Source organism: Hypomesus nipponensis, chromosome 22 (genome assembly GCF_054491055.1).
Source record: "Hypomesus nipponensis isolate SF chromosome 22, ASM5449105v1, whole genome shotgun sequence".
Classification (NCBI taxonomy): Eukaryota; Metazoa; Chordata; class Actinopteri; order Osmeriformes; family Osmeridae; genus Hypomesus; species Hypomesus nipponensis.
Window position 1 is genome coordinate 4,510,323 of NC_140382.1, and position 22,353 is coordinate 4,532,675.

Here is a 22,353-nt window from a genome sequence, read left to right on the forward strand (position 1 = left end):
AATGAATATATTGTGCCTGTCATGCTTCATTTGTTCATAGTTGAGACAGAGCGTGGCACCTTACTCCAGGGGACTGGGGAAGCTGGCTGGGGGCTTGAGTAGGTATAAGGAACACCAAAAACAACCCCAGTCTTCTCCGCCCCACACACACAGACACACACACACAAATACAGGTCCACACCAAAATACTCAGACACAAACACACCCTACTTGCATTGCTAACACACAGCTGCCTGACACACACGCACAACAACTCACACGCGCCAACAAACACACACGAATTCATCCGAATTCTCGCCCCTGGTCCTGTTGAAAGCAATGAAACAGTCAAATAAGAGGGTGAGTGGGCAAGTGAGAGGTTGGTAGTCATAGATTTGGGACTGATTCCCGTTTTTGCGAAACTGCGTGACTGCTAGTCACAGTGTTAAATCAACCCTCATTCCAGAACCCCCCGCCACCCCAAGGACGAAGATGAAAGGACACAAATGGTGAAATAAAACACACACGCCGACACACACACACACACACGCACATCATTCTGACGGCGAGGTTCCCATTACCTCAGAGATCTCGGCGAACTGCGTGTTGGCCTGGCAGCACTTCTCTGCCGTCTCCACGGCGACCTCGTAGTTGTCCACGAAGGCCCGGTAAACTCCCAGCTGGCTGGCCTGTCAGCCGGGAGAAGGACGACGGACAAGGCGACAAAAAGTCACAGTTAAAAAACGTTTCCATCACCATACAAGTAGGTCTGTGTGTGAGGTCATCTGACTGCATAGTGGGGAGTGAAAATGGGATGGAATTACTGAGGAGCCCCCCCCCCCCCCCCCTCGACCCCCCCCCTCGACCCCCCCCCCTCCCCCCACACCCAAACATACTAATCACCAACCAACGCAAAACTAACGGAAACAGACACAGGATTTAATCGCCGACAGACTGGAGACTGTCACCGTCGCCGCGGGGAACCCCCGTCCCGTTCCGGCAGTCGGTGCTCTGCGGGCAAGCAGGGCTGTTGCCATGGCAGCAGTATGTGGGCTCTCAGAGGAGACATACCAAGTCAGTTGTTAAAGCCACTGGAAACGGCTGCTGTAAATATATATCAACATATTTGTCGATGCGAGGCACATGTTTGACCTCCCTCGCCAGCCTAACGACACCTAGCGGTGACGCCCATCCATCTCTTCAGCGCTCTGCAGACCAACCAATGCGGAGAGGGGGGTCTGGAGGGTGTGACATTGCGAGGGGGCTACCGAGAGGAAAACGCCAACACACACACACACACACACGGACGTATGCAAAAGCGCAAACACACACACAAAGACACGAGATGCATCCCTAGAGAACAGACTGGAGGGGCACAGAACACAGGCCCAATATGGCTCTCTAATCAACCTTACTACAGGTCAATTAGCATATGCTCATGAATATGCTAATCTCTTATCTCTCTCCTTCTCTATTTGGTATTCCGTGTCGTCCCGTGATTCCCCTGTGTACCTCTTTCCATCCCTCACTCCTCTCTTCCCCGCTCTCCGCCCGGCCTGTCTGTCTGCTCCCCGCTCTCGCTCCCTCTCTCGGCCTCCGTCTCCACTTCCGATGACGTCATTCCCCCGCGATGTCACCGTCCCAGAGAGAAGCGTGACGAGCCCAGCTGTGACCTCACTCCTGACCTCTGTCCGCACCTCACGCGCCTCGGCGCCACGCCATCGGAATCGATTCCGGCCCGTTACAAAAGCCATTAGACGGGAAGTCAAGGGCTGAGGCAATTTACGCCGCACAGAGTAATCCTAGGCCATAACCAATCCTCCCAACAGTGGTCACACACACAATCAGCCAATTCGCAGGCAGAGAATAGAGTATGTGCCGTGGAGCCACTGTGTGACTTGCTTAGCTCCAACCGCACAGACGCACACGCTTCTGCAAATATATTTACAGCATATATTGCATACACTTACGCCTGTACATATATATATATATATATATATATATATATATATATATATATATATATATATATTGGACCCATTGTTTCCCTTGTTCTTTCTTTCCACTCATTTTGCCGTTTGTTGTTCCGTCCATCTATTCACTCATCGATCCATGTCTGCCTCCATCCACTGTGCCGCTCTGTCCGTCTCCCCCCGCAGAACCAGCTCCAAAAGAGCCTGAGTTAAAGCTACTGTTCCACTGCATAGCTCATCCCCCTATCCTTCCTCCACTCCGCTTTCCTCTCCCTCTCCCTCTCCCTCTCCTTCTCCTTCTCCCTCTCCTTCTCCTTCTCCTTCTCCTTCGCCTTCTCCTTCTCCTTCTCCTTCTCCTTCTCCTTCTCCTTCTCCTTCTCCTTCTCCCTCTCCTTCTCCTTCTCCTTCTCCTTCTCCTTCTCCTTCTCCTTCTCCCTCTCCCTGTCCTTCTCCTTCTTCCTCTCCTTCTCCTTCTCCCTCCCCCTCATTCACCCCCAAATGGCTCTCATGTTAGGAAAGGCCTTTCTGCAGGCTCTGCAACCTCTATCTCTTACTTTATTGTGTCTGGAGGAGAGGGAGAGGGGAAGAAGGGGGGGGGGAAGAGGAGAGGGGGAGATTAAGGAAAGGGAAGATGTCTGGTGAAAACACGGAGAAGGAGAGTGAAGGAAAGATAAAGGGAGAGAGGGTAATGATAGAGAGAGAGAGAGAGAGAGGATAGGGGCGAGATGTTGTCTCTTAAAGTAAACGAGAGAAAGAGGGAGAAAATGAGGGAGAAGGCGCCAGCGACTCTCTGTTCAATCGGTTTCTAAAAACACCCTTCTTCCAGGCAGATGTGACACGGCTTCGGATGCCATCTCTCATCGCGTCTACCAGACAAAGACCCCTGAAAGGACAGAGACAAACCGCTGGAGACCACACGAAAAAAAACACATTCACGAATAGATGAAAAAAACCGAAGTGTAGTATTTCGAATGCCTGCTTTTACGGTGGCAAGAGACAAACACAGTGTTCTGCCTTCTGGCCTTGAGGGAGTCAGCTTAGTCAAGTTAATAGGGAGAGGAACAGAGACGAGGATCTGCTGCCCCAGTGCTACGCAGGCCTATTTATAGCTTCTTAGAGACACAAAGCACAGTGTAGTGTTCGTCATCTCTCATCTGCCTGGCTAAATAGACAGCGGTGTCACATGTGATGTGTGTGTATGTTTGAGAGTGTGTATGTGTGTGTGTGTGTGTTCGTGTGTGTCCTGTTCATGACAGCGCTGACTGGACACGGGAGGATCTCTACGGAAGTGAAACGTGTATCCACATTGAGCCTTTGTGTAAATGGTTCGAATAAGCCCGGTGTATGTTTGGCACTGGCCAATCTGGTAGCCCTGCACTGAGGGGAGGAGGGAGTGGTGGTGGGAGGGAAGAAAGCTGGAATAGAAGGGTGGGGGGGGGGGGGGTGTGAGGAGAAGGGAGGGAGAGAAGAAGACAGGAGGGTGAGCGGGGGGAGGGAGGGGGGTTGACATAGAAGAGACGGAGAGATCGGGAGGTGGGAGGGAGTGGGAGAGATGGTCGGAAGACAGCCAGATGGGAGGGTGGTGGTGGAGGAGGGGAAGGATGGGGAGAGAGAAAAGGAGAAGACGGAGGGAGGGAGGGAGGGAGGGCGGGCGAGGACAGGGCAGAGAACGAGAGGCGCTAGCAGTGGTCTCCGCTGGCAGTCCTTCTGTCAGCGTGAGCAGACCTTGGGTCAGGGAGGAGGACAGGGACGACCAGGGAGACATCCTGTCAGGTACAACGCACCCCTAGTGGACAGTCCTTCCTGTCCCGTTTGGGGTGGAGTTTGTCGAATTTGGGGTTTCATGACCTCACACACAGACAAGGTATCTCTTAACAGTAACTAGTCTTCTGTCTGTCTGACTGTCTGACTGTCTGACTGCTTGTCTGTCTGTCTGTCTCTCGGACTGGCTGTCTGTATGACTGACTGTCTGTCTGTCTGTCTCTCGGACTGGCTGTCTGTATGACTGACTGTCTGTCTCTCGGACGGGCTGTCTCTCGGACTGGCTGTCTGACTGACAGAAGGTTCCCTCCCCCCTAGTCTGCTCCGCGTGCCTCACCTGCTTCTGAAAGAGGTCTCCGACGCGCTGGTGGTGGCTCCACTGTTGCACCCTGGGTAGCAGGCCGTCGTAAAACTCCTTGTGGATCTCATAGAGCTCCGGCACTTTGAAGAAGATGGTCTCTATCTGGGGGATGGACAGCACGGGCTGGGAGGTGGTGGCAGCGGCCTTCAGGGGCTTCATGGGCTGGGGAAGGAGGTCAGGAGGGGGTCAGTGAGTGTGCGGCTTTGGGTGTGAGCGTGTAAATATCTCCGACCCGCGCCGTCAAAGAGCTAACTTTGCGGTGGCATAGCTGGTTAAAGCGGTGTTGGTAAAAGGGGGTCGGAGGTTGCGAGCTCGAACTCCAATACGGGCAAGATCGGGAGGAGGCGACGCCGATGAGCAACGCAACTACACCTGTTCCGCGTGTATCTGTGTCGGCATGTCTGTTTGCATGTGCGTGTGGTCACGTGCGTGTGGTCACGTGCGCGTGGTCACGTGCGCGTGGTCACGTGCGCGTGGTCACGTGCGTGTGTGTGCAGCAGCTCACCAGCAGCAGCGCCTCCAGGTGGCTGAGGTAGGTCTCCTCGCTGGCCAGGATCCCAGACAGGACCCACTTCCTCATCTCCAGACCCTTCTCCAGGTCCAGCTCCGTCTGGGGGGCGCACACACACACACACACACAGACACACACACACACACAGACACACACACACACACAGACACACACGTTGAGCCTTCCACGACCTCAGCACACCTCTCAAACCAGAGGAGAGGAGACACGAAGAGAAGACAACGAGCTGTATAGACAGCAGATGTCAGTCAGTAACTCCGGGGGAGTGTCACAGTTTATGCTCAAAAGGGGCTACAGTACCCATAAGTCTGTTTAAGCTCTGATCGGCTTCCTGTTTATACAGATGGAGACAGGATTAAACATTTCACTGCTCGTACGACTACTGAGCTCCATAACGGCCTGGTTTGGTTCAGCGCCGTGTACGCTGGGAGGAGATAAATAAATCACAACTTTGGAGGTTCAAATCCCTTGTATGGCATTCCCCTGAGTGTTCGACTATCATCTACAATGGTCCCTCTACGTCTTGTACTGACAAGGCCTCCAGGGGCTGCGCAGAGAGAGGGCCTCGGGCTGGCACCGTGTGAATGGGGGGAGAGAGAGAGGATGGCCTCAGAGAGCCACGCAGGTTCAGCCCACTGACGGAGAGTACGCACGTGTGTCTGTGGTTTCCTCAGACCCTGATGCCCCCCGCTTGGGTGGTGGAGGGGGGGGCGGGTGTGTGTGTGTTTGGGGGGGGGGGGGGGGGGGTAACTGCATCTCCAGACTGATGTTTTATTCATTGTTGCGGCAACTAATGAGCCCCTCTCAGAGCAGAGACGCCAGGGAATGGGGAGTTGGGGTGAGGGGGCGGTGGTGGGGGGGGGGGGCGGGGGGGGGGGGGGATAGTGGTGTGTCACTTCATATAATGGGGGGGAACGGAAAGAAAGGAAGAAAAATGGGGCATGATAAGTGTCTTGTTTTATTTTTTTTTCATATTTAATGTGGACATCACTATCATCCTCTTCCATCTTTAATGAGACCTCTCTACATCCGAAATACGCCTTCGTTCTCCCAGTCGGTGAATCACCTGGCTATGCGGGGAGAGAGTGACTGAGCGACGGTTCTGTAACCCCCCCCCCCCCCCCCCTCCGGTCTCAGAACGGAGCGGACGAGACGGGCATTGACAGGGACGGCCCCGTGGGGGCCTCGAGGCTAACGGGGCTAACGCCAACGTGTTGACATCTGCCACACTGCATCTCTGTGTGACTTTTGTCTGTCAGGAGAGCGAGACGCATGTCCCAGGCAGACAGACAGACAGGCAGACAGGGCTCATTAGGGAGAAGTAGCCCTAGCCTGAGGGGGGGGTGAGGGGGGTGAGGGGGGTGAAGACCATCGGCCCAGAGAGACGTCAGCTGGAGCCGGGGACGGCCACGAGCGTCCGACCACAAACGTTCTCCCCTTGGGCGCGGTGTGTGCGGTGGGGGCAGGTTGGGGGGCAGGATGACATTGCTTGGGCACCGCCTTACGGAACTCTGGGAGAAGGCTGGAGGTGGGGATGACTCGTGCTTGTGACGTCCCGATACGCTGGGGGGGGGTGACAGGAGCATGTTGGAGTATGAGCTGGACTTCCTCTGAATTGCACCCTGCAGGTCAGAGGTTAGGTGCAGCCCGGGGACTCATCGTTTATTGGCAGGTTTGAGCCATCAATCAAATGTGACAGGTGCTCACTCTGCCACTGAGGCAAGACTTGAGGGCGGGGTCACAGGCCTTTCTTTATAGCCACGGATGCGATTACTTTCTCCGATGGGCAAAGAATGTGTCACATTTGAACACCAACTCCACCATAGAGCTGATCTAGTAAGAGCCTGTGCTTGCAAACCTCGTAGCATCATGTATGACTCCCGTATGCTGGGAAAAGGGTCCAAGTGTGTGTGTGCTTGAGTGGGTGGTCTCTCTATGGTAACTGTTGAAGAGAGCGACGCTTCATAGTTAGAATAGTACAAGTAAGAATATAGAGGCAGCGGATAAATCAAACAGAGGAGAGAGGCCTTTCCCTTTAAAGGGCAAAGGCAGTGGGTGAATGGAGGATTGTGGGACAGCTCACATACCGACTTGGAGGACTCGAGCGAGCCTGAGGAGAGCGTGTCGCGGCTGCTGCGGCTCTTGGAGCTGAGGTGCGGCGAGGAGGACGGGGAGTCGTCGATGTACGGCAGGATGTCGTGGTGTCTCCGCTGCTCCTCCGCCCGGTCCGCGTCGTAGCCATAGGTGGGAGGGGTTCCCGTGAAGGGGCCTTCTGTGATTGGAGAGAGGAGGCGTCAGTCAACAATGTGCTGGCAGGTCATTGGTGGAGATTAAACGCAGCTGTGACCTGTCAGAGTTCGTACACAGCTACAGTCAACGACGGTATTTTTGGCACCCCTGGCAAAGATGAGTAAAAAGTGGTTTAAAAAACAAAACAATAAACTAATAGTTTTTGGTAACACATTTTTGTATTCTCAAATCAAATTTACATCAACATTTTGTTCATGGAACAAACACAATGTTTGTTTATGTAACAATGTGATATTAAGCTAAATTACTAAAAGGTGACATTTATAATGCTTTTTATTCTTTGCCAGTAAAATGTATTTAAGAGGTGTCAGGTAATCTGAATAGTTCCTATACAGCATGTTTCAGAGTCCAGATACACACACACACACACACACATGCTGCACACACACACTGAGCTTTGAGAAGGTAACCTGCCAAGGCCCAATGCTTTATTCATGGGGGGCAACAGTCAGGAATTCTGAAAACTGGAGCAAGGAAAGGCTGAGAGGAAGTTATTCGTATCCCCGACTGAACATACACACACATACATGCACCCACACACACACCTCTCCCTGAGAACAGGCTATGGTTCATGAGCTCTGTGCTGACTCAGAGAGTCTCTCTCTCGCCATTTATTCTGCATCTCTCTCTCTCTCTCTCTCTCTCTCTCTCTCTCTCTCTCTCAGTTTCTCTCCCTCTGTTTCTCTCTCCCTCTCTTTCACGACACACAATCAGTCTACCCCCCCCCCTTCCTCCTCCTCTTCTTCCACCCTCCCCCCAAACTCAGGAGGAGTCTTGACAGTGAGACACAGACGACTCGCAGCTTCCCCTCTCTGCTGTCAGACGGGCAGCATGAAAGAAACATGACACAGGGAAAGAAAAGAAAAAAACGACTAATAAAACACAAGCCTCCTGAGTCTTCCTGTCAAAGCTCTGCATGCATCAGACCAACAACAACGAAAAAACCGTCGAATACCAAATGTTCATAAGATATTCCATGAAGGCATCTTGGATCCACCGAGCGTGGAAATGGGATGAGGTGCCTGCGAGAGGGAGGCACGTTTTTGCAACTTTCATTCCCCCCCCCCCCCCCCATCGTCGTTTCCAGTTTGTATCCATCTCGGACACGACGCGGCGCTTTCTGTAACACCGATTAAGCCTAATCCCTAGCCTGAGTCTCTTTCTCAAGACAGGATCTTCTGAAGCTCTAGGTTGAAGTCTGGGAGTAGGATCGTCTCTGCCTCAGACACCGGCTGCACGTGCGGCCCTCCTTTGCTCTTTCCCCCTCCTTCTCTCACTCCGTCCTTCTCTCTCTCCGTCTCTCCTTATCCGTGGCCCGTCTCCCGAATGAGACGGACCTCGTGGGCAGAGTGTGTCACACACAGGCTCAAACACCCGCACACACTCATCCAACGACACACACGCACTCGCTTACTGTTCCTTCACATTGGCACCCCTCGCCCTTGACGAGCCGTTGGCACGGCAGCCGGCGCGCGGGGCAGTGGGCGCGCCGGCTGCCGTGCCAACGGCTCGTCAAGGGCGAGGGGTGCCAATGTGAAGGAACAGTAAGAGGCTGTCTGGGTGGGGGCGCACGCGGCCAGGCCAGCTGTGCCAAGGGGCCAGGCCACTCACAGACTCACTTCATAGAGAGACCACTGGAGAGGGCATGCGTGGCACTGCCAAAGGAACACTCAGGGGCTGTGTGTGTGTGTGTGTGTGTGTGTGTGTGTGTGTGTGCAGAACAGATGTAGGCCTAGTGTCCGCTGTCCAGAGCACAGCAGACAAACTAAATGGCCAACACACATCGCAGTCTCATTTAAGCACAAGTGTGTGAGCAGGTGGGTGAGTGCCTTGTATGTATTGAACATGAGGTCAGCTTGCCAGTCATATGATTTGAGTTAGTCCTATGGTGTAGATGTGCTTGAAGGATTATACAAGAACTACGGTATGGCTACAACACTATTACAGTAGTCATAGAGTATTCCAATAGCTTTGTATGCTGTTTCTCTCAGTTTTCAACCCCTCCAGTCTCTCACTCTTTCTCCTTGTCTCCCTCCCTCTGTTCTTTCCTGCAGACGGACGGATCGCCCTCTTGCCCTGAACAGGTCCACCATTTGTCTGCTGGCAGCCTCTCCACAGCTGCACTCATCCTCAGTCGGGTCACACTCCTGAAACTCCTGCTTCCTGCCTAACCCTCTCTCTCTCTCTTTCCTTCTCTCTCTCTCTCTCTCTCTCTCTCTCTCTCTCTCTCTCTCTCTCTCTCTCTGTCTCTGTCTATGTCTCTGTCTCTGTCTCTGTCTCTGTCTCTGTCTCTCTCTCTCTCTCTCTCTCTCTCTCTCTCTCTGTCTGTCTGTCTGTCTTTATCTCTCTCTCTAACTCTCTCTCTCAGTCAGTCTCTCTCTCAGCCTCTCTCTCTCAGTCCCTCTCTCTCTCTCAGTCTCAATCTCTCTCTCTTTCTCTTTCTCTCAGTTTCTCTCTCAGTCTCAGTCTCTCTCTCTTTCTCTCAGTTTTTCTCTGTCTCTCTCTCTCAATCTCTCTCTCTCAGTCTCTCTCTCAATCTCTCTCTCTCAGTCTCTCTCTCAGTCTCTCTCTCAGTCCCTCTTTCTCTCTCAGTCTCTCTCTCTCTCTTTCTCTCAGTCTCTGTCTCTGTCTCAGTCTCAGTCTCTCTCTCTCTCTCAGTCTCTCTCTCAGTCTCTCTCAGTCTCTCTCTCTCTCTCAGTCTCTCTCTCTCTCTCTCTCAGTCTCTCTCTTGCACGCACACACACACAAACCCTTCTCCTCCAAAAAAAGACCTGCACATTGATTTCCCCCCGGAGCACTTGGCAGAGGGCAGAACTCGCATCATCGCCAACGGAACAAAACGACAGTTAAACATTGTTGGCATGGACACTGTTTTTTTGGGAGGGGGGGTTGGGGGGGGAGAGGTTATTTTCTTTCCCGCAGGTGGAAATCTACAATCACACGAGAGACAGCAGGTGCTCTGCAGCCATGGCAACGCACAGGTCTTCTCCAAAACACCCGTGGGTGGAGCTTGAACGGTGTCATGTGACACTGGTCCATTGATGCTGGCTCCCACATAGCAGTCTTGTTTAAATGCCTGTTTGTACGTTGGTGCATGCGTCTGTGTGTGAGTGTGTGTGTGTGCTCATGCTTGTGTGTGCGCGCACAATACCCTCAGTACCCTGGTCGTAGGAGGAAGACCTCTGGCTCTGGAGTGAAAGCAGACTGAGTCACCCTTGTGTCTCTCTCATTCTCTCTCCCCCAGACCCAACCTACCCCCCCCCCCTCCCCCCTCCACCATGTCTTCCCTGAACAGGTCCGTCATTTGTCTGCTGGCAAACTCACTCGCACACTGCTGGATTCACATCTGGGAAGACCATCGCCCACTGTTAGTACAGCGAGCACACAAACACACGCACTCTCAGCTGCACAGGAGAGAGGGGAGAAGACCGTGCCTGAGCCCAGCTTCTCCCAGAGACAGAGAACGAGAGGAGAGAGACACAAGGTGGAGAAGGGGAAGAGACAGATGAACACACAGAGAAACGGAGAGAGACGAGGACAGCGAAGAGAGGAATACGAGAGAAGACAAAGACAGAGGGCCCGGGAGGAGGCGGCATCCGACCAACGGCTTCTCCTGACCCCACCTCCCTTCGCACTCCAGGACGGTTACGAGGACTAGGTGGGTGAGGAGGTGGGGGTGGGGGTGGGGGGGCTGTAAATCTCCTCCAGCTTTTATAGAGGAGTAGAAAGAAGGAGGACTCTCCCGCCTCCCTTCCCGCCCCTCCCCATAACCCATAACCACTATCACCACGAGCACCACTGCCCCACGCCAGCCAATGCAGCACACAGCTGAGCGTGGCGCTGCAACGCCTCAAGGCCCTGCCCTTAATCCACCCTACAATGGAGGATGAGAATGGAATCAGAGATTGGACAGCCTCCATTAGTATACCCTGCTGTGACCCCCCCCCCCCCCCCCCCGCCACCCTGCCCCCCACCCTATGACTGGTCCCATTCACGGGGGGGGGGTAGCCAGTGGATTTTGGAACGCTGAGCTCATCAGGAAGGAGGGGGTGGAGAAGCAGGTCTGGATGGGAAAGATAAATTGGACGGCCCCTTGTGAACTTTGTGTGTGTGTGTGGCCATGTGTGTGCGTGGGGGGGGGGGGGGGGCAAGGCACCGGGAGTAGCCTCAAGGAAAGAGAGACAGGGTGGTGTTTACCCCTGAGTCCTTCCATCCCCTAAATATCCAATTTGGAGCCAATTTAACCCCGCAGAAAAAGGGGAGGGGGAAAAAAAGAAGGGAGCGCAAATGGAAAGCGTTGAAAATTAAACTGAAGGCTCTCAGCCTCAGCATCGCCGGGGGCAACCGATGGCACCAAATGAACTTGATCACAGTGTTGCCGTGGTAATCCCATGACGTTAGCGAGCTTGACGGCAGCTAATTTGATCAGATGCATCTCGGCCTGTCATGTTATTATGGGATGGCGGTGCCATGAAATGCCTGGGTGGAGCTAGACCTGGTCTGGCCTAGTTTAGCCGGGCCCGGCCCGGCCTGGCCCGGCCCGGCCAACAGTAGCGCCTTCATCTCCACACAAACTCTCAGGATGGGAGGGGCTCTTTCTCTCTCTCACCATAATTACTACAGACTTCCACCACAAGCTGTGTCATCTGCACAGAAACATCCAGAATCAAGGCTATCCCATAATCAGTTGCCTTAGAAACCCAGATTACCTATTCATACATCAAACCGGTCAACTGTCTCATGTCTAGACGTCCATTTTCTTGCTTTGTCTCAGATAATCAACACATTGAATAATGAATCATCATCAGACAACCCGTCTCCAGGAAGTAATCTCCCTACATGGTTGTGCTAGCAGCACTAATATCTATGGAAACATGCCGGCGTAACACATCGGTGGTTAAGGTGGAACACTGGGGCCGTTGCCAAAAGCGGCAGTGCCGGGAGTAAACCAACAGCAACCCTGTGGAGGTTAAAAACACCATTCTGCTGTTACCATGGTGACAACAGACACACCGCTGGGATAACACATGATCTATAGTTTGTCAGGAGTTTTCATCATGCTGGAGTGTTGGAATGGACTCAAAATCCCAGAAAACATTGCAGCCCCTCTATTTGTTAGAGTCTGCAGATGAGAGCAATTGGGTTAGAAAGAAGTCTGCTGTTCCAGTGAAGGTTCTAGAAGCAGGTTTGTCACTGGGGCAGCTGGTTAACATCACTGTGTAGCAGCTAGCTCGCTATCACCGTGACAGATGGGGGTGTGCGGTGAGTGAAGTGATTGAGTTTTTTTCCGAAATAGTTCCTTGTGATTGAATCATGGATAACAAGGTTAGAGAGGAGAAAAGTCCCCCAAGCAAGGCTCTAAAAACAAACACGGAGACAGACGCCTCCTCCATCTCCCCTCACACCCACCGCCTTCAGTGGAGATATACCAGTGTCAGGCAACCAGCCAGTCAGATAGAAAGACAGATAGTCTGTTAGAAAGACAGTCATCTAGTCAGGTCAAAATTACAGCCAGTCAGATAGAAAGACAGCCAGTTAGTCGGTCAATTGGATAAAGAGTCACCCTGCCAGAGAGAGACAGGGAGGCAGGAAGGTGTCTGACATTCTGGGTCTGGAGAGGTAGAGTAGCCCCCCCCCCCCCCCCCAGCCTCACCCCTCCCCCACTTGCGACCCACGACAGACACGCCCCTAGAGGAAACACAATCGGGTGGGGGGGGGGGGTCCCCCCACCCCATATTCCTCGTCCTTGTGTCCCTCGCTTTTTCTCTCGTCACCTAAGGAATTCTCTCTTCCTCTTTCCCTCCTTCCACTATTCTCTCTCTCGGTCTGCCATGCCCCCCCTCCTCTTTCCCTCCTTCCTTCCTTTCATCTCTCTCTCTCTCTCTCTCTCTCTCTCTCTCTCTCTCTATCTCTCTGATGAGGTGAAACGTGTGCTCCACCCGGTTATCTCTGCGGACTCTGGGCCTGTGTGTCTCAATCAGCTTCAACCACCTTCAACACGGCTCCGATACCCTGAACTCCCTCCCACAGCCACTCGAGTCATTAGCACAGACAGAGAGATCCATTACCCAGGCCCACATCCGAAGTAAGCGTTTCAGAAACTGTGGCAAAATCACACGATTAATAATACAGTAGGCTTAATGACCCGCTAAACTCTGGAACATGAATGCAGCTCATAAGCTGCTGCCTCCACAGCAGGATTCGTTAATGTATGAGGAAGAATTCTGTCTGGGGCCCCCCAAAAAAGCAAAAATGGTGAATTATGGGAAAAGTAGTTTTTTGGGGAGTGCAGCAGTGTATCTGGCCGGGCTCTAAGTGCAGCAGCTTTAATGCTGATGAATGTGTACTAATGCCTTCAGGTTCCTCCTCGCTGTCGACTTGGCTGGGTACATTTTCATGTCTGCAGGACGTGTGCCGTCAGTCAGGCAAATGTCTGTCTCCCCCACTTTTTCTCTGGATCTCATCTCACCCCATTTCTTCCTCTCTCGCTCTCGCACGTTCTCTCTCCCGCTCCTTCGGTCTCTCTTCCCTCAATCTCTTTCTCTCTCCTCTTTACCTTCCCGTCGGGCTTTGCAGGAGCCTGCCTGCAATCTCACCATTGCAGTAAATCTTAAGGGCCCACTTAAGGCCACTGACGTCCCGGCTAATGCACTGTGAGCACCGTAGCAACGGTTCTCTGACTGTGTGTGTGTGTGTGTGTGTGTGTGTGCGCGGGGATGTGTGTGTGGGTCCACGAACAAGCAGAGGGCAGGCTCGTTAATTTATCTGTGTGTTACTTGACACTTTCATTCGTCGGACTACCAGCAAAACCACACGTGCCCCCATCTGTGTATCTCCTCACCCGGACAGACGAGAGAGAGAGAAACAGTGAGAGAGAGAGAGAGAGAGAGAGAGAGAGAGAAACAGTGAGAGAGAGAAACAGTGAGAGAGAGAGAGAGAGAGAGAGAGAGAGAGAGAGAGAGAGAGAGAGAGAGAGAGAGAGAGAGAGAGAGAGAGAGAGAGAGAGAGAGAGAGAGAGAAAGAGAGAGAGAGAGAGAGAGAGCCAGCGATGGAAAAGAACGGAAGAGAGGAAGAGTGTTTAATAGGTGGTGTGAACTGATAGTGGGAGACCAGCTGTGTTCTGGCAGATAAAACAACAAAAGTGTAGAAGAAAAACAGTGCTGTTCCTTGTCAGAGGCGGCCCTGTCTAGCTATGTTACACACGGCCATTGGCTGGGGAGGGTACAGGCACCGGCCCTCTGACAGGGTGGGGGCGTCAGCGCTCAGTTTATTTGGGGGAGAAGTCAGAGGTCATGAAGCACATGTCCTCCTATCCAGTGGGAGCTTCTACGATTCCCAAGAGAACGGGGAATGGCGGGGGCCAGGTGGGGGAGAAGGGTTCAATCCAATAACTGCATTAGCATATCTATCAATTGGACCACGTGCTGTAGACGGGCTATTCCCAGGCAAAATAGTGTTTGAGGCTGGTTGTGCAAGCAGCCACTCCAAAACCAGGGATTTTTTTATCTGCGCTTAGTCCTACAGGCTGGGTATGGAACATGGTGCTGTCCAATGAGAGAGAGGCGGCCTGACTAGTCTGCTCTTCAGTGTGTCAGTGATAGGCAGGGAGGTGTGTGTGTTTCTGTGTGCGCGTGCGGCCCCACTTCATGGTACTCCATATGACCCCTGTTCCAGGCTGTGGGCTTGTCTGAGGCGGGCCCTGCTACTCTGCTCTGGTTGCAGGGAGATGGGGACGGGCATAGGCTTGCCAACCACCCCTACTGCCAACCACCATCAATACCAACCACCCTCACTACCAACCACCCCTACTACCAACCACCATCACTACCAACCACCCTCACTATCAACCACCCTCACTACCAACCACCCCTACTACCAACCACCCTCACTACCAACCACCCTCACTACCAACCACCCTCACTACCAACCACCCTCACTACCAACCACCCTCACTACCAACCACCCTTACTGCCAACCACCCTCACTACCAACCACCCTCACTACCAACCACCATCACTACCAACCACCATCACTACCAACCACCCTCACTACCAACCACCCTCACTACCAACCACCCTTACTGCCAACCACCCTCACTACCAACCACCCTCACTACCAACCACCATCACTACCAACCACCATCACTACCAACCACCCCTACTACCAACCACCATCACTACCAACCACCCTTACTGCCAACCACCCCTACTACCAACCACCCTCACTACCAACCACCCGCACTACCAACCACCCTCACTACCAACCACACTCACTACTAACCGACGGATGGACAGCTAAATGGCCCAACGGGTCAACGAACTGACAGAAAGAACAAACCGTACTGGCTCATCCACCAATCAGAGTTCACCAAAGGGTCCTTGGCCCGCCTCCTGGTTTGTGAGCCCCAGAAAACACTGGGTCTTATCATCACCTACCAGCACAGTCCTGTACAAAAGACCCAGATCTGTCCTAATCTCCAGTCAAACATTCAGCCTGGCCCAGCCTGCCCCAGCCAGGCCCGGTCGACTCCCAGCTGTCGGCTCTCCCTTTCTCTGTGGCTTGGCCAGCTTTGGGGAAACAAGGCTCTACCACACACAGACCTCTAGGGGCTGTTGCCTTGGTAACCAGGAAGCAACAGGAAGTGTATTTAGTACCCTTCCCTTAGGAATGACACAATGGCTCCCACTTCAATAAGTGCCACGGTAGCAAGCTAATAAAACATACTTGGAATTATAGGACATTTGAATTCATCCATCTTTATATTTTCCACGGGAGAATAATAAATAGTTTTAGGCAGATTGTGCCTTTCGGCAATTGTTTTACATGTTACATCGTGAACCTTTAAGGCCTATGACGCAGGTATTTTATACTATGACCATGAGGGCAGCTGGAAATGTGCCAGCCCTGCCCACCCCCGCTGGCCCCATGCCAGCTTGCAGCCATCCAGAATCAGCCACCTGACTTCAGCTCTCACTCTTCCTTCATGGCATCAATCGCCACCCGCCCTCGTCAAACGCAGAGGCTCAGAGACTGAACCGGGCACACACTCCAACACACACACAAATAGTTGCTTCATCTCTGCTACTTTACACGCACCACTTTACGAAACACACCTCCACACACACACACACTGTGGAATTTGAACAGAAGTACCCCCCGCACACACTCATATGGACGAAGAGCTTTCAAGAATAAGGACACCGAATAATTAGTTGGATGAAAAAAGCAAGTTGCTACAAAGAAAGGCATTTCAATTATCTCTTTCCTCTGACTGGCTCCTGAAGGTTACGGACTGGGCTCCTGAGACTCCTGACACACACACACACACACACGTGCACATGCACACACACACACGTGCATACACACAGACACGCACACAGACACGCACACAGTCAGTGTGTTTTTCCACGCAGTGAACTAATGGCCAGCAGCCAATCGGCTGTCACTGGAGTCTCATTGTGTCAAGACAGGGATATGAACGAGAGACTTGAATGAAAAGCTGCCCCAGGTCCAGGCTATCTCGTTGAGGGTCTGGTCTCCCTGGCAACAGCACCCAGAGCGGAGCACAGGAAGCTCGGAGGTAGACCTGAGCGGGGGTGCGCGCGCTCTTAATCTGCTTCCTACCGGAAACAGAGGCAGCGTCCTCCTGTGTTCTGCCTGCAAGGTCACCTTCCATGACAAACCCGTAAGAAGGACACACACATGTACAGAACATAAACACAGGAACAAATGATGTTCTAAGAGAGGGGACTACCCAGATTAACACAAACATACGCGCAAATTCAAATTGACATTCAAACTGGAATTGGTTAAACACGCATAAACACATGCATACAGTGTAAACCATCACACGTCAACCTGCGTATGCCACACGCAGGGTAAAACGAATCGTACAACATGGGATCTCTCATGTGAACCTACAAGTGCCTTGCAGCAAAGACATAGACGCACACCCACCGCATTAAGTAAACTCAGATTAATATTTCATGATTACATATCAGCATTCCATTCAACAGCGATTGGTTGTGTAATCAAAGGCCTATCTGCCAAAAGGCCTGTAGACATGCTGTACAAAATAAAATACAAAATAACTAGACTGACATTCTATTCGAAGGAGATGAAAATGGAACTAACGGATCGAAGGAAGGTCTTTTTTTCCACTGGAAACACTTTTAAATAATCAGTGAGACAATCCATCTGAATCTGATAATGTAATTGCCTTCTTCCCTGATGGATCGTCAGTAACCTCTAGAGGAGGGTTGACCCCTGACCCTTCCCTGTGACCCTATTAGACATGTGACCATGTCCATCTCTACCAGACTGACACACTGGTCTGGGTGTCAGTGTTACACCAGAAGATCGATATCCGACCATTCACCTGCCTATCTGTCTATCCACCCATCCATATATCCATCCATTCATTCAACCATCCATCCATCCAGTGTTGGCATACAGATGGATGGATAGAAGAAGGGATTAATATGCCTCCTACTGTGACAGCGAGCATAATGGCAGGATGAGAGGGCGAGAGAGAGAGCATTATGCAAATGATTGGATGGAGAGACCAAATAAGGAAAGAGAGAGAGAAGGGAGTATGTGAGTTGGCCAGACTGATATGCAGAGTTGGGGGTATGCTCTTGTGTCTCTGGGGAGGGCTAATGTTCAATTCAAGTTCAACGAGAGAGAGCATCGTGCCATAAAAAGACAATTGGACCACGGACGAGGCAGGGATTGGCGGATAAAAACCGAGCGGGTTCAGTTCAGTCCTGCGGCAGGCTGTAGGCTGTCACTCACGATGACTACAAACATGGCCGTCTCGCTTGCTTTGACGATCCTGCCGCCGCATCCTGCCAAAAACGAGCTGAGAAATCCCTCTTTCCACCTCAGTACCCCTGGATCCCCTATGTTTCTCTTTCTCTGCATTACACCCTCCCTCCACCCCACTCCTCCGCTAGTCATCTCCCTCTCTCTCCATCCCCCTCTCCTCCGCTGTATTTTCTGTTAGGCTGATGAGAGACGAGAAGGTGCCTGTTACATAGTCTGTTGAGGTAACGCTACACACCTGTAATAAGATAGTCTGTGTGGGCAAGTGTGCACTGTATGTGTGTGAGCTGGTTTCGGCGCGCGTGTGTGTGTGTGTGTGTGTGTCCGTTATCTACACTGCGAATGCGTGCCAGACCATTTCAATGACTCCGAGCGGGAGATCCATGATGATGAAATCCAAGATCCTTCGGCGTGTACTAAGCCCTCAAACTCAATATGAGATCTCGAACCTAAACCATCCCTATCACTCCACTCCTCTAATTCAATGATGTCCCAATTTGGTTGGGAGGCGTTGATCTGGTAGCCGAGCCTGAATAGTTCTACATTGTGTGTGTGTGTGTCATAGCCCAGGACGCTGTCAGTAATTCCTGTCCCACCCAGCGGCTTATGTGAGACAGTCAACACACACAGATACACTTTAAACCCATCCACCCACACACCCACACAGACACACATCCACACAGACACACCCACAGACACACCCACACGCACACAGACACACGCAGGGAGGGAAAAAAACAACATAGTCAGCACAGCGGCCTCTGGCGCAACTCTCAGACAAAGGGAGATTTCCCCGTGGTGTGTGTGTGTCCTCGGACCACGTGGAAAAGACCTCCTTTGGCGCGCGTGTGTGTGTGCGTGTGTGAAGGCTGGGGGAGGGGAGAGCAGGTGGGGGGTGGGGCACTGGTTCATGTCTGCAGCAGTGCAGCGCCTGGACCAGCCCACCAGATGTGCAAACTGCTGCAGTCCCACATGCTTATTACACGCCAAGGACTTGGGGGAGGGGCCAAGAAAACCACACGCACACACACGCACACACACTGACACACACACTGACACACACACTGACACACACACTGACAAATGACCTCATATCGGCAACCGCAACGAGGCCACATAGATGTAAAAATAATGCTAATATGATGGCAGCGACACAGGCGTGCGCACTCACCCATATACATCCATGAGGCTCAAGTAGCATGTGCAGAGAATGCTATCTGTTTTCTGATACTGTTGCAGGAAGGATCTAGCCAGCTGTGTGATGCTTGGACCGGCCCCATGGAAGGTCCATGAGGGAATTCACATTTTTCGAACGCGCACAAACACACATACAGGCGCACACACGCGCGCGCGCACACCGCTGGGCAGGTTTTAAACCGCGGATGACCTGGGATTGCTGGGAGGAAAAGAGAGAGGGAAGGGAGAGAGAGGAAGAAGAGTAGAGGACTGTGAAAGGGAGGGAGGAGGGTAGGCTGAGACAATCGACGAAAAGAGAGATAAATCGACGAGTAAGCGAGTGGGATGGGAACACAGACAGCGAAAGAGAGTAGAACAATGTGCGAGGGAAAGAGCAAGGTAGCGGGGAGAGGGAGTGAAAGGGGGAGAGCAAGAGAGGGAGAAAGACAGAGGGAGGCTGAGCGAGAGACAGAGAGTAGGAGAGGGGGTAGAAAGAGAGAGAGAGGGAATGAGAGAGAGCGAGGGAGGGAGGGAGAGGCGGCGAGAGAGCGAGAGAGAGCGAGAGAGAGAGGGTGGAGAGGGAGAACAGCACGTGCCACACGGAGAAGAACAAAGGAGTCATTTTCTTCCTCGTCTCTGTTAACAGGGAGACGTGAGAATCAGGGCTGTGTGTCAGCTAGACACCCCCCCCCCCCCCCTCAAGCCCCCCTCTCTGGCCTCTGCTTTTTGTTGTGTTATGTCCTACTGCACCGTAATGGTCTCTACTGTACTCTACACATCTTTGCTGTGTCCTGCTCTGCTCTACTGTACCCTTCTCTGTTCCGCTCTGTCCTATCCTTCTGTTTTGTCCTGTCCGGTTCTCCCCTGCTCCGTCGTTCTGTTCTGTGTTCTCCTCTGCGTGCCGTGCGGCGCATCGGTGCAGAGTGAGCGTGTGTTCTCTCTTGGGTGAAGCCAAGCCAAGGTCCACCGCCCTGCTACCCTTGAAGATGATGACATGTGCTCACCGTGCTTTCGGAATAAATCACTCCCTGCCCAGCCAGCAACTGGCCGTTCACCCTTGAAAGAACTGCTGTGGCCAGCGTGGTGTGCAACCAAACATGTTGGAGAACACAACCTGGCGTGGCATATTCTTCCATTCCAGGTTCAATACTTTTGTGATTTCTCCCCGGACACGGAGTAAGTTCCGTTGTGGACTGACGCATTCGGATATTACAGTTACGAAATGGGGCTCGTTGATTGGTGTTGGGCCATGGGTCATGTGTGTTCCTGGAAAGCTATTCCAGATGTAGTTCAAACGGACTCCATGCTGTCACCTTGATTGCACCGCTGGTTTAACCCCAGAAAGGAGGATCCTCACTGGTCATGTCCACCATCAAAAGCAATCTCAGACTTGGGCCCACTTGAGCTTGTCGTCTGACCTCTCTCTTCCTCCCCTGCAGAACTCACCCTCAGTCTGAGGACAGTGGCCAGACTGATTCTGCATGATCACCGCCACGACAGAGAGTGTGAGAAGTGGTGGGGAGTAGGGGAGGAGAGATGAAGGAGGGGACCTGAGAGGAGGAGAGACGAGGGGAGGAGAGAAGGGGGGGGGGCAGAGGAGGAGAGAGGAGGGGAGGAGAGAAGGGGGGGGGCAGAGGAGGAGAGAGGAGGGGAGGAGAGAAGTGGGGGGGCAGAGGAGGAGAGGAGGGGAGGAGAGATGAAGGAGGGGACCTGAGAGGAGGAGAGACGAGGGGAGGAGAGAAGGGGGGGCAGAGGAGGAGAGAGGAGGGGAGGAGAGATGAAGGAGGGGACCTGAGAGGAAGAGAGACGAGGGGAGGAGAGAAGGGGGGGGGGGCAGAGGAGGAGAGAGGAGGGGAGGAGAGATGAAGGAGGGGACCTGAGAGGAGGAGAGACGAGGGGAGGAGAGAAGGGGGGGGGGGCAGAGGAGGAGAGAGGAGGGGAGGAGAGAAGTGGGGGGGGAGCAAAGGAGGAGAGAGGAGGGGAGGAGAGAAGGGGGGGGGGCAGAGGAGGAGAGAGGAGGGGAGGAGAGAAGTGGGGGGGGAGCAAAGGAGGAGAGAGGAGGGGAGGAGAGAAGTGGGGGGGGAGCAGAGGAGGAGAGAGGAGGGGAGGAGAGAAGTGGGGGGAGCAGAGGAGGAGAGAGGAGGGGAGGAAGGAGAAAAGGAACAGAGGGACAGACGGGAGAGGAGAGGAGGAGAGATCAACATGGGTGTATTTTTAGCCACCCTCTGCAGCGGCAAGAACACAACTATTCCCCCGGGGTGGGTGGGAGGGGGGCATGCGCTCCAGTAATCTCTCTGTGGGGGGGTCTGAAGGAGAGAGAGAGGGAGAAGAGGAGAGCAGAGCAGAGGAGGGTGGAGAGAAGAATCTATATCTATCAACACAACAAATGGAGGGAATATACAAGAGCTGCCCCGGCAACCTGGGGGCAGCAGCCTAACTCTGTCTCCTACGGGGTGTGTGTGTGTGTGTGTGTGTGTGTCAGAGAGACACACACATACTTTGTTTGTGACTGTAAGTGGTTGTGGATGTCTGTGTATGTGTGAGCTGCGTTTGCGACTGTGAGTAAGGGTGTGTCTGTGTGTGTGTGTGTGTGTGTGTGAGACGCATTTGGGACTGTGAGTAAGAGCGTGTGTTTATGTGTGTGTGTGTATGAGTGTGTGCTTGCTTGCTTGTTTACTCGGCCGTGGTGAGCTCTGTTGTTCCGTTCCACTGAGCGTTCACATGGAAGCTCTGCTGGAACAAACAGAGACACTCTGCCTTCCCTCCTCCATTTCACACATACACACACACACACTGACACACACACACACACTACGCATGACCACATGTCCAATACGCCCAACTCAATGAGCAATAAACCATTGGACACATTTTGTTGAAGAAATTTTCTGCTTCCAACATGTTCCTATATGTCTGTTTGATAGTGGTCGTGTGTGTATGGCTCCGATACAAAACTCAGTTTAACATTCGCCTCCTCCTCCTTTAGTGATGAGAAAAGCAGTGGAGCTATCCAGACAGCAGTCACCAGACAGTCCCAGACCTCTCCCTTGCCATGCCCATACAAATATAGTCAGAGGTGTGTGTATGAGTGTGTGTGTGTGTGTGTGTGCGCGTTCGTGTGGTCTGACCGAAGTTCCTAGCACTCACACAGGCCTGTTTGACATGTCAAAGGATTGTTTTTGGTTTTCAAAAAGTGACACGTGAATGATTTTTTCATGAGGGGCTCGTCAACCCATGTCTGGCTCCGGGGGGGAGACTTATACTGTCATGCTGTTAATGCACCCTTACCATTCACAATTCATCCTCTCTCTCTCTCTCTCTCTCTCTCTCTCTCTCTTTCTCTCTCTCTCTCAGAATTACACACACACACTTCTTGATCAGTGGAGGTTGGCCAGCCAAACAGACTGCACCCTCCATCCTCCCCCATGAATGATTCATGA

At 52.7% G+C, this 22,353-nt stretch overlaps 1 protein-coding gene across 1 annotated transcript in view; it reads right to left on the reverse strand.

Moving 5' to 3' along the window:
• The window catches only part of LOC146236050 (breakpoint cluster region protein-like), a 60,167-nt gene that overhangs the window by 18,285 nt on the left and 19,529 nt on the right, over positions 1–22,353 (reverse strand). The window contains 4 exon segments of the mRNA XM_084687083.1: positions 561–668; positions 4,051–4,236; positions 4,580–4,684; positions 6,691–6,875. Coding sequence (XP_084543209.1) covers positions 561–668; positions 4,051–4,236; positions 4,580–4,684; positions 6,691–6,875 — 584 coding nt within the window.